Source organism: Hoplias malabaricus, chromosome 2 (assembly GCF_029633855.1).
Source record: "Hoplias malabaricus isolate fHopMal1 chromosome 2, fHopMal1.hap1, whole genome shotgun sequence".
Taxonomy (NCBI): domain Eukaryota; kingdom Metazoa; phylum Chordata; class Actinopteri; order Characiformes; family Erythrinidae; genus Hoplias; species Hoplias malabaricus.
The window spans coordinates 38,790,713-38,803,561 of NC_089801.1; the positions used below are offsets into that span (position 1 = coordinate 38,790,713).

Sequence of the window (12,849 nt, forward strand, 5' to 3'; positions counted from 1 at the left end):
TGTAGAAATTGTCTTCAAGAAAAAAATATTCAAAAATCTAAAAAGTGCTTAGTATAACACTATCCCCCCCTTCACTTTTATGCAGTATGCATGCCATGGATCTATGCATATGCAGTTATTCCCTCCCATTTCTCTCCACCCACCTCTCTACCTCTCACCTGCAGTGTGAAAGCCCCAGCTAAATATTAGATTGGTGTCTTGGGTGTGTTGGGTACTAAACCCTGTCTGTCTGAATCTGTGTATTTGACAGTTTGGAAAGCATCATCTTTGAAAGCGGAAACGCTCAGCCATTAGGTTGATGATTTATTTAAATTATAACACATCTAGCTTATAAACAACACCTACAGGTCCCTAGGGTGACATGGTGGGTTTATTTAGCAAGACGTGGCCACTATATAGTGTTTTGAGGCCACAAAATACTATATAGTGACCACAAAATACTATATAGTGACCACAAAATGACTGTGCACCCTGACAAAACTTGTACAAACCTACATTATCTTCCACCATTTTTGCTGTTTGATTCTCCTCCATATATCTCTCCTGGAGAAAGTTCTCTAATTTGCACATCTTTTGCATGTCGTCCATGAACCTCAAGGCAATGTGCATTGACGTTAACCAACTGAAATCCTGTGTTAGACTTAATCTCAAAGGTTAGATGTGTGGTTGTTCAGCTGCTATGCCAATCAAACTTGTGTGCATTGCAAATGCAGGTCCCTTGGTCCAAGCTTCAAAATACTATCTCGTGGCCTCAATGTATTATTTTGTGTCCTCAAAATACTATATAGTGGCCACAACATCATGTCACCTTAGGCGCTCTGTAACACCACACTGACATGCTAACAAAGCTAAACACTTTATTTTCACTGAATGGTTCTTTCTGCCAGACTGCCTACCGGGCCTGCCTAGCAGAGGCATTTTTGCTTACAGACTGACTTACTGCCTCCTGAAGTTGAAATGCACATGAATGTTATTTCACATTCTGCTGTTAGTTCCACCATATTTCACAAGGTGGCGCTACAACATGGTCTGTTGTTAGTTAGGCCTTATTTCACATAGCGCTTTTTCCACCAGTGAGGAAACAGAATGATTCCAGTTTGTGAACTAAATTTGGAACCATTCTTTTTGTTTCCACTGACACATACTGGTTTGCAAACCAGAAACTTTTTTTTTTCTAGCTGGAAAATTTTTTTTTTCTAGCTAGGTTCTGAATTTGTATTATTTTTTTGTCTTTGTCTGAAAAATTGTAAATGGAATTGGTAGGGAGAATTTTTGTGGCATTAGTGTGTTTATAAACCTCCATATAGCTGCACACAGTCACATTAAACTTCATGTGTTTTACTCTAACCAGTTACTTTCAATAAATAAATAATTGTAATTCTTAAAATCAGCAAAATGTTTTGTTGTCTTGGTTCTTTTGTGGTAGATCATCTAGCATTTTTTTTAAACAAAATAACACGGATGCTATATGGCACTGATTATTAATAATACTTGGTGCTCCTTTTTTCATTTCTGCATTTATTAGTCCTGCCCCCCATATTTTCTGTACAACACAATCACATAATAAAAGCCATATGTAAACAAAGACATTAATATGGAGCACTAAAGCTTCTCCAGACCTTCCAATGACAAGGGTATGTATTTTGGGCTTTCCTGTTTTTAAAATGCCAGAAACACCTCTGTGACAATGGCTGCATGGCAAATGGCATTCTGGCGAAACTAGGCTTGCCTAGTTTCTCTTTGCACTTGTATTATTAATATTGCTTTAGAATTAGAATTTGCCATGCTTCTGTGTAATATGCTGTTAAATGTTTTCTGAATTTTTTTTTTCTCTCTTTTGGCTGTATTGACTGGAAATTGTATAAGTGTTATTTTTATGTGGATGCGTGGGTTGGTTATTTGCATATTGTACCATTAATTTTACAGGACCAAAAATGTAAATAATCCTGTAAAATTTTAAGATGGAATAGAAAATCAGAACAAGAATATCTTCACTTTTGTTTAGTGATGCGCAATACTTCGGTGGCCGATATTTTATTTGTCCATGTGTGAATTTTTTTTAAAGTTACCATTATCTGTCTGATATTGAACTTTTAGCTGATATTACAATGGATAACTTGGCACCTTTTTGTGCTTGCACAAAAAGTAGTCCTATTACAACCCATGATGATGATTTTTCTTTTAATCCAAAGTGAATTTGCGAATGTTAAGTTATTGGTTATTTTTTATTGGTATCGGCTACAACAAGGTGCTGCTTATTGGTTATCGTGTCGGCCCAAATACAGTATCAGTGCATCATTACTTTTGTTGTTGCATTCAACAAGAAAAATATGTTGCTAATTGCAGTTCAACCAGCACAGTATTTTGCTCCATGTTGACAGTTTGATTCAAAGCACTGAGTTTGTTTGTTAGTGCTGTATGATATTAGGCTCTTTAGCTATGCTCTGTTATGAAGGTCCAGGCTTAGCTTAATGCTGAGAAGAAAAAATATATATATATATATAATACAAAGCACTGTGTAGCACCACCTCGTGGAGCAGTTTCTAAATGAGTGATAGTATGTGTCCACTTGCAATTGTTCTTGACCTGCTCAGGTATGTGTCATGACTCAGCTCACCTTATGTTTGTTTCAGTGGAGTTTTATAGAAACTAGAATCTGCTGTTCTCCTGCCTAAATCAGGTGTTGTGCGGTGGGTTTGCAGCAACACACAGAAAATCACAGCATATGTTGGAAGTAGGGATGCACTGATTTTGAATATTTTGGGCCAATACGATGAGTATCTTTGTCATTTAACCTGGTATGTGAGTGTTTGCACCGCTGTGTGTGCGTGTACTGAGCGCCAGCTGATATTGTTAATTCGTTTTCAACATAATTATTCAGTGCAGCAACACCTCTCTGTTTGCGTTATTATTGTTTGCTTAGGCTAAAGCAAAATAAAATACTTGCTTCTTGTAGACCTCAAAATCAAATCAGTTTTCCCTTTGCACGTCAAATGGTGCAGAAGGTACATACTGTCACCTTTGTGTCACTGCACCATTTAAAGATGAAATGGGGGGGGGTGTGAACAAAAAGCTGATTTCAGCCTAGGGCTGGGCAACTAATCAAAAACTAATCATAATCATCGATTATGTCGATTCAGGACTTCTAATTGACATTGTCTATGTTGATTATGTCTATGTTGATTATTCTCTTATGTCCCCACTGTATGTACTGTGCATTTAAAACATGCTAACAAGCTAGTCATGTGATTCTGACATATGGAAGCAACTTAAACTCCAAGGCAGACTGAGCGACTCCAGCAGTTAGTACCAAAGAAAAACACAGCGTCTGTGGTTTGGACGTATTGTGTTTTGACTATAATTAAGAAGACACTGAACAATAAAGTCAAATGTAAATGCTGAGGGAAAAACAGTTTCTGTGACCAATGCACAATCACACAACAAATATAAACTGTGCTTAAAAACACAAGAGAGGAACAAGCTCCAGCAATATTAGAAAAAATATCCCAGCTTTAATACTGGAGCATATTTACAGTACAAGCCTCGTCACTGACGTATGAGGGTCAAAAATACAAAAACAAATGAATCGTTAAGTAATCGTGGTAAAATGTACAATTAATTATGGTATTGATTTGTGCACATATCGCCCAGCACTACTTCAACCTCATGAGGTTGTGAGATTGATTGTTGTTTTACAAGTTAAGTTCTGTTAATGCTTTGGCTGCGCTGGAGATAGATGTGAAACATTTACAAAAAACACTTCAAGTTCAAATTTTTGAACAAGAAGTTGCCATTTTTAGCCAAATATTTGCATTTTTCTCCCTCATGAACAACAACTTTTGTTTGGTACTTGATACTAGCTGCTCGGTTTATCAGCTAAAATTTAGATCAACTGTAAGCTTTACAAACCACAGGCTGTATGAGAGCATGTGATAGAGCTCCCTGTGTATAAAATTACTTCCTCCCTAACAGATCGTTTGTCAGTCAGTATATTTTTCTGCACTAACTGGAACCAAAGAGATCCACTGCCTCAGTAAAACTTTGTGTAACTGGGCGTTCATAAAGAATGAGATAACTAAGCATGTGCTTTGTTTCTATCCCATAGGCATGGGGAAATTTTTGCTGTAAGCTAATTATCCTCACTGGCTGCAGAATGTTCTATAGACTCAGACTCAACAAAAAAGACAAGGCAAACCTAGTTTTGCCAGACTCCCATCAGCTTCAAAGCATTTTTTGCTCAAGCGTCCAACTCATGCGTCCAAGCGGCACACTCTCAGGCTGAAATTTCTAAAATGACTCTTCAAAAAAATATTTTAGAGACAGCCGGTTATTAGTTGAAAGTCAGCTGGATTTAATTATCAGCTGATAAGACTAATATAAGGTAACAAGTTTATTTAGTTAAAGTCACACAAAATTTCACAGAAATTAGCTACTGTGCAAACTACATCAGTGTACCGTATTTTCCGCACTATAAGGCGCACCGGATTATAAGGCGCACCTTCATTGAATGACCTATTTTAAAACTTTGTCCATATATAAGGCGCACCGGATTATAAGGCGCATACAATAGACGCTACAGTAGAGGCTGGGGGTTACGTTATGCATCAATTAGATGGAGCTGCGCTAAAGGGAATGTCAACAAAACAGTCAGATAGGTCAGTTCAACTTTATTAATAGATTACAACCCAGCGTAGTTTAAGGTAAAACATGTAGTGCAATGTTAATATACCCCACATCGTGGGGGGGTGGGGATTTCCTCGATTCAATAATAATAATAATCACAATATAGTAACACTCGAAATAGTGCAAAGCGATAACAATATATCAATAACTCAACGTTGCTCAAACGTTAAAATCACACAACACACAAAACAAACACGTAAAGCTCACTTTACTAAGTTATTCCTCTATTCCCGTGTTCTTCTGCGTGACTGATCGCCTTGAGTTTAAACTCTGCGTCATATGCGTGTCTCTTAATAGGAGCCATTTTGGGGTCTTTACATAAAAAACAAATGGAAATGAAATATATATTCCGGTATATATCCAGCATGCACCGCGCGCGGAAGAAAATGAAGTAGGCGGCTGCTTACCGTAGTTGCGAGACCTGGCTCAATATTGGTCCATATATAAAGCGCACCGGATTATAAGGCGCACTGTCGGCTTTTGAGATAATTTGAGTTTTTTAGGTGCGCCTTATAGTGCGGAAAATATGGTAGTGTTTGTGTAATTAAGCATAATTACTATTTGTTATACATGCACAGGCACTGTGGAGGTGCCCAAATTACTACTTAAAAATAAAAGTACATCCATTTACCAAAACCTGACCTGCATTAGTTTGTGCTATTAGTTTTTTGTAATGTACACACAAACTAGACCCAAGCATCGCGTAATGGTGTAGAGTCATCTGGTTTGTGTTGGTTATTGTTTACATTATTTGGCCTTAGAAGATGAATACAAAAGCTTTGTTATTCTATTCATCCCAATCTTTGTAGTGACAGTTGGAGCTGTTGCAGTCTGTGATGGAACGTTCTGTCATGAATAGTCACTTAATTTTTTATTTATTTATTTTATATTATTGTCGTAGGCCTGAACCTGTTGCTGGGGCTAGCAGAAGTGGCAGTGGTAAGTTGGGCGTGCTGATCAATAAACTCCATGAATTTCTGGCACTGTCTACAGAGCAGGGCAGTGAAAACAGCATGCCTGGACACTGGAGTGGTGAGTTAATTTAATTGCACTCATATAGACACCCAAACACACCTATCTGTATCTAGCAATTGGTATTTTTGTATTTGCCAGTTCCATATGCCACAGTAACAAATATAAATGCAAAGTTCTGTGTATTAGTTTGTGTAGGTCTGTGTTACCACAGGCTGCTCTGTAACATGTTGTTAGCTGTATTAAAAACCCTCAAACCCAAGGTCACTTCTGATGCTGTTAAAACCCCTTTGCTGCTGATGGTCATTAATGAATTGTTAATAGAACATATGTAAAGTGGAGTGATACGTGACTTAGACTACAGTTGTCTTATATTTACCATTATAAATGGTGTCCCGTGCCACAGGTGCAGTGGCCAAGGAGTTTATTGAGCAGCAGCAGGCTGCAGCAAGAGCCACAGAAGAGGTACATGCAAATACAAATGCTATATTCAGCTCACCAGAGACTTTCAGAAATTCTATGTACTCACTGCATACATATACGTCTAGACCATAAGTTTTCAGTCCTGGTACTGGGGTATGACTGTCCTGCAATTTGTGCTCTCAGTTCTAACACACCCACCGTAACTAAGTAATGCCTCAGGTGCTCTAGGACCAGGATTGAGAACTGCTGGGTTATATTTTTGAAGTCTTGCTGCATTGTTTCTTACCCATATTATGTGGTTTAGATCTAAGCTGTTTCACAGGTAAAAAACTTTCCTCCTCCATGTGGCACTGAATTATACCACTGTTTGTTGTGACAGTGCAATGTGATTGATTGGTTTATTTCCTTTTTCAGCCTAGTAGCTCATCAGAGACTAAGCCAACTCCCGCACCTCGTTCAAAAAGGTAAGTCTGCATGTGTGTGTACACAGAGAGTGCGGGTGCAATATTCAAACAAGAAGTCTGAGTGTTAAGCATGTAAGTAAACATTTATTAAATGTGCTGTTAAAAGCAGGAAACCATTGGTGGTGACAAAGCACAGTGGACTGAATGAGTCTGACGTTTCTTCTGAAAGTGAAACAGAGGATGTGTTGTCCATCAACTCCAGTGAACCGGACACAACCTGTCTGCCCAAAGGTGTGCATTGGGGGGATGGCCAGGGGAAGGGTGTTTTGATTTAGACAGATAACAGACCTTGTATCCCCTATTCACACTAAACGGACAAAGTGATAGACGGCCAGTTGTTTTCTTATGAGAGCAGGATATTTATTGCAATATGGTGCAAGCAAAACATAGCAATGGATGACAAATTCTGTTGAGTTACAAATGACACAATTGACAGGGATGTGCTGACATTCCCACGTCCACAAGAAACATGATGATCAGCACTGAATACACCCATAAGACTGGCCATAAATGCCATGAACAATTTGAGGCCTTCTAGCATAAACACAGGGTTGTTTGTATTTACTCACTTAATCTGGTATTGTAGTTTATTTTGATTAAAATAAAATGAAATGGAAAAAATGATTTAGCTGATTTTGTCATCCTGTGTAATGAAACAATGAGTTAATTAATAGTTTGTTTATTAAATTGTTTATTTTTGCTTTCTCACAGGTACAGTTTTTGTGCTGCCGGAACCTGTAGCTAATGAAACCCGTGATGAGTTCCGTGGTCCAGAATTCCGCGGGAAACGCGTCGGCAAGAACAGGGATGTTTCAGACAAACGCAGAGGTGAGATAAACGCACTATTTGGTTAAAATTTACATGTTGATAGATTACCAAATAATATGATACTTATAACCCTTTTAGTAAACACAACAACAAAGGGGAAATATTCTACCCCCTTTCCACATGTGAACACAGTTCTACGGTTTTGTGACATGTTTTGATCAAACACCACAGCGGCATTTACCTTCTCTCTAAACAGTGCTGTCTGGAATGACTGGTTTCAGTGCCTTCACCTTTAAATGACAATGAGTAACAGGCAGCTCTCACACAGTGTGAAGCTGTTGTGTTGAGAGGCACACAGTAACTGAGTCTTGACTGGTTTGCTTTCCTTCTTTTGTTTTGCCAGTTCTCTCATTTTTCTGCTTATGCCTCGATCCACAAATTAATTAACACATGCGCTGAGCAAGTTATTTATTTAATTACCCATTTTCATAATGCATCCCTTTTTAAAGAAGAACATATTGAAATTCTAACCCATTCTTTGTGCCAAACTATTGTAATGTTAATTTGTTAGTTTTTCTTTGTTAATTATGTTGTGGCATTTTTTTTTTATTTTGCAATGTGCTGTGTAGTAAGCAACACTGTGTTTCTTGCTTTGTATATAGGTAGGTGTGACATAGAGAGAGTAAACTGTACAGCCTGTGGTCAGCAGGTGAACCATTTCTTGAGAGACTCTGTCTACCGGCACCCAGCCCTGAAAGTACTCATCTGCAAGGTGCGTATGTTTCAAACCAGGGGTAATGCAGTCAGGGGTCAACTTTAATGGTTGTCTAGGGCAAGTTAGTTGTGGATTTGAGACACAGGGCTGAGAAACATTTCCTCTGTCAGGAGGGCTGTTGTGACATTTTAAAGATTTTTTTTTTTTTACCTTCATTCACTTTCTAATAAAGGTCTTTGTGTTTTTGGTTTTCCAGTCGTGTTTTAAGTATTATATGAGTGATGACATAAGTAAAGACGCAGAGGGAATGGATGAACAGTGCAGGTAGGAAATTGACATTTTCTCACCAATCACTACTACAAATTATTACACTGTGTAACACCAAATTTTGTAACACAAAATTTAACTTCTAGGATTAATTACCGCATTGTGATTTGTTCTCATTACAGATGGTGTGCTGAGGGAGGCAGTCTGATTGGCTGCGATTACTGCAGTAATGCCTTCTGTAAAAAGTGTGTCTTGCGGAATCTGGGGAGGAGGGAGCTGTCATGTATTCTGGAGGAGGAGCGGAAGTGGTACTGCTACGTCTGTAGCCCAGAACCACTAACTGACCTAGTGTTGGCCTGTGACGCAGTCCTGCAGAACCTGGAGAAGATCTGGGCTCGCAAACGATCTAATGAAAGGGGAAGTTCCATGGGGCGAGGAATTGGGGGCCGGCGGAGGCAGAGAGGTGGGCGGAGTGGGATGGTGGCTGGGCTGGCTTTGGGAATGGCACCCTCCCAGGGACTCTGCCAGCGTATGCAGCGAGTCGTGGAAATGACAGCATCTCTGAACCAGTCTTTTACGACATTCATGCATAGTGAAAAGAATGAAGAGGCGAGTGAGGAAGAGGACATGGAAAGAGCCAGGAGGTTGAAGATGTTCCGCACCATATTGCGGGACCTGCACCAGGCACAGGGGGCGCTACAGGTATGCAGTATATAATGCAGTCAAAAGAGTAGTGCTGGGTGATAGAGTGACTTTTGAATTGATTTGCGATATATTTTAGCTCAGTGTTGTTATATTATGGGCAGTAGAGTTTGATAAATTATTTTTTTTTAAATATTACCTGTTAGCACGCCAACGAAAGTAGCTTGATAATGCAGCACACTATTAGGAGCATATACAGGTGCTGGTCATAGAATATCATGAAAAAGTTGATTTATTTCACTAACTCCATTCATAAAGTGAAACTTGTATACTATACTCATTCATTACACAAAGACTGATATATTTCAAGTGTTTATTTCTTTTAATTTGGTGATTATAACTGACATATAATGAAAATCCCAAATTCAGTATCTCAGAAAATTAGAATATTGTGAACAGGTTCAATATTGAAGACACCTGGTGCCACACTCTAATCAGCGAATTAACTCAAAACACCTGCAAAGGCCTTTAAATGGTCTCAGTCTAGTTCTGTAGGCTCCACAATCATGGGGAAGACTGCTGACTTGACAGTTGTCCAAAAGACAACCATTGACACCTTACACAATCAGGGCAAGACACAAAAGGTCATTGCTAAAGAAGCTGGCTATTCACAGAGCTCTGTGTCCAAGCACATTTAATAGAGAAACGAAGGAAAGGAAAAGATGTGGTAGAAAAACTGTACAAGCAATAGGGCTAACCACACCCCGGAGAGGATTGTGAAACAAAACCCATTCAAAAATGTGGGGGAGATTCACAAAGACTGGACTGCAGCTCGAGTCAGTGCTTCAAGAACCACCACCACACAGACGTATGCAAGACATGGGTTTCAGCGTCGCATTCCCTGTTTCAAGCGTCAGAAGCGTCTCACCTGGGCTAAAGACAAAAAGGACTGGACTGCTGCAGAGTGGTCCAAGTTACTTTCTCTGATGAAAGTAAATTCTGCATTTCCTTTGGAAATCAAGGTCCCAGAGTCTGGAGGAAGAGAGGAGAGGCACAGAATCTACGTTGCTTGAGGTCCATTGTAAAGTTTCCACAGTCAGTGATGGTTTGGAGTGCCATGTCATCTGCTGGTGTTGGTCCACTGTGTTTTCTGAGGTCCAAGGTCAATGCAGCCATCTACCAGGAGGTTTTAGAGCACTTCATGCTTCCTGCTGCTGACCAACTTTATGGAAATGCAGATTTCATTTTACAACAGGACGTGCACACAGTGCCAAAGCTACCAGTACCTGGTTTAAGGACCATGGTATCCCTGTTCTTAATTGGTCAGCAAACTCACCTGACCTTATCCTCATAGAAAACCTGTGGGGTATTGTGAAGAGGAAGATGCAATACGCCAGACCCAACAATGCAGAAGAGCTGAAGGCCACTATAAGAGTAACCTGGGCTCTCATATAACACCTGAGCAGTGCCACAGACTGATCGACTCCATGCCACGCCGCGTTGTTGCAGTAATTCAGGCATAAGGAGCCCCAACTATATATTGAGTGCTGTACATGTTCATACTTTTCAGTTGGCCAGCATTTCTAAATATCCTCTTTTGCATTGGTCTTAAATAATATTCAAATTTTCAGAGAAACTGAGTTTGGGGTTTTCATTAGTTGTCAGTTATAATCATCAAATTAAAAAAAATAAACACTTGAAATATATAAGTCTGTGTGTAATGAATGAGCATAATATACAAGTTTCACTTTTTGAATGGAATTAGTGAAATACATCAACTTTTTCATGATATTCTAATTTTATGACTAGCGCCTGTATATGCTCCTAATATTACAGTAAATTCATGTATAAGACCATATAAAGGCGAATGTAAATTTCGCCTAGTTCATGGCAACAAGTATTTTATTGATTGGATGGCCTTTAAAAAAATATATATATATTATGAATGAATGAATGAATGAAAAAGAAATAGTGATTAAAATTTGGCCTTATTGTCCAGCTCCACATAGCAGTACCCTTTTCATATTTTCTGTCATAGCTAAAACTGAATGCACATTTTTCTCTTGATCTTTTTGTTTCAAGCCAGTCTTGTTTGGGGAAAAAAGTCTGAAATATCCCATTTCTTTCGTATGCAGGATGCTCTAGATCGGGAGTTGGGCTCCAAACCCGGAGGTGTCCGTTCAAGGGCGAGGGGCCGGTCGCGGAAGGGAGCAGGTGCCAGAGGTGGGGGAGTCACTAAGGAACTGGTAGTGAAACTGACGCCTGTGCCTGTATGTGAAGCCTCTAATGCTGATGATAACCCTGAAGCTAATGTTGCTACTGCTGCAGTTAAGGCAGAAGCACAAGCCACTGCAGGAGTGAAGGAGGAAAAGACTAAAGGCCCTGAGGTGGAGGTCAGAGAAAGGACCGATGAAGGGATAGATGGAAAAGAGGAGGAGAAGGTGGGTGAAATTGATGAAACAGCAGAGATAGTGATAGTGGAGGATGAGAACACAGATGAGGAGGAGGATGAGGATGACGAAGAAGATGAAATTGAAGATTTGACTTTGGCGGAAGGGAACAAACGCTCTCCTCGTGTAAAGACAACACCGCGGCGGCGCCGTACAGACACTGCCACCGTGGCTAAACTGCCTCACCTAGCAGAGGACTCTGATTCTGATGAAGTTCCCGTGGTGCTGCTGCAAGCCCCTGCTGGGGCGACCAGCGACGAAGAGGGGGCAGCCAACAGTGATGGGCCAAACCAAGAAGTGCGGAAAAGGTGTCTCTTTGGCCTTGTCAAAACCACGCCGCCTTGCCAAGAAAGAAACTCGCGTAAACGCAAACTTAAAGAGAGATCGTCTTCACCATCCTCATCATCTTCCTCCTCCTCTTCAGCTTCTGGTACCAGTGTTACGGGGTCAAAAGTCAGGAGGCCTGTGGCCCACCCACATAAGGTCACAAAAACCACAGCTCCGAGCGAGAGTTCGTCAAGTGATCTTGGAGCTCAAGAGATGGAGAGTGGACGGAGCAGTGACTCAGAGGATCAGGACCAAAAGATTAAACCCCTGAGTGATGTGACGTTGCTAGGATCTGGAACATTCCACCAACAATCTTCGGGTGAGCTTCTTACAGCACTATACAGAAATCAGAAACCACCCCTTTCTTTTTTCTTTCTATTCTTGCTCTAAATTGAACAGCTTTTTATATTTAAAGCAACACTAGGTAGTGTTTTTACCTTTTCAATAGTGTATATGGAGCCTCTGTCATTGCTACTCCAGGCTTCACACTGCAGAAACTTCACTATATAACTTTTGGAGATAGGATAGAAAACTACCCCATCCATACCCTTGATTTCATCTAGGGGGAGCCCAGGAACAAAAATACCAAATCTTACCTAGTGTTGCTTTAAGTAGATACTCAAGGATGGAAGGATTTCCTTTTCCCATTTAGGGTTCTCTGCAGCTCTGACAATGCTTTTTTATTATTATTTACATCTTATAAATTTTTTCAGGTTAGGATGAAAATGAATAATTAAATGTAATCTTTCTCTCGCTCTCTCATATTCCATGCTAATTCTAGGGGATGAAGTGGATGGCCAACCCAGTCCGTCTCTGGTCCTGGTGGAGGATGATGTTGAGAATAGGTACGATTCGGATTCAGAGTGTGCTGATGTTTCCCACACACTCTCTCAGCTCAAGAGCTGTCCTGCTGAATGTAACCCTTCAAACAGCGGGGTGGTCCCAGCACGCCTAAAACAGGCCTTGCAGGCTTCAGACATGCCACACACTCTGACACGCACACGCCATGCTCGAGCTGCCGCCAGCACTGGCCTCGCACTCCGCAGACTCAACATGTAACCCTCATGCATACAGTCATATGAAAAAGTTTGGGATCCCACACATCAAATAATGTTGTATTCTTTTGTACGTGAGCAAA

The 12,849-nt window shown here is 40.2% G+C and overlaps 1 protein-coding gene across 3 annotated transcripts in view; it reads left to right on the top strand.

Moving 5' to 3' along the window:
* Window positions 1-12,849, top strand: part of LOC136685237 (transcriptional regulator ATRX-like) — a 33,351-nt gene that overhangs the window by 1,302 nt on the left and 19,200 nt on the right. For 2 of the 3 annotated variants that reach the window (XR_010800038.1, XM_066659310.1), the window contains exons 2-11: window positions 5,585-5,715; window positions 6,062-6,120; window positions 6,493-6,542; window positions 6,649-6,773; window positions 7,254-7,370; window positions 7,973-8,082; window positions 8,282-8,349; window positions 8,475-8,994; window positions 11,070-12,030; window positions 12,493-12,556. Coding sequence is in view for 2 of the 3 variants with exons in the window: in XM_066659310.1 (XP_066515407.1) it covers window positions 5,585-5,715; window positions 6,062-6,120; window positions 6,493-6,542; window positions 6,649-6,773; window positions 7,254-7,370; window positions 7,973-8,082; window positions 8,282-8,349; window positions 8,475-8,994; window positions 11,070-12,030; window positions 12,493-12,556 (2,205 nt within the window). In the remaining variant the exon portion in view is untranslated. The remainder of the gene's footprint in view (window positions 1-5,584; window positions 5,716-6,061; window positions 6,121-6,492; window positions 6,543-6,648; window positions 6,774-7,253; window positions 7,371-7,972; window positions 8,083-8,281; window positions 8,350-8,474; window positions 8,995-11,069; window positions 12,031-12,492; window positions 12,557-12,849) is intronic. The other variant, XM_066659318.1, reaches the window with a different exon arrangement.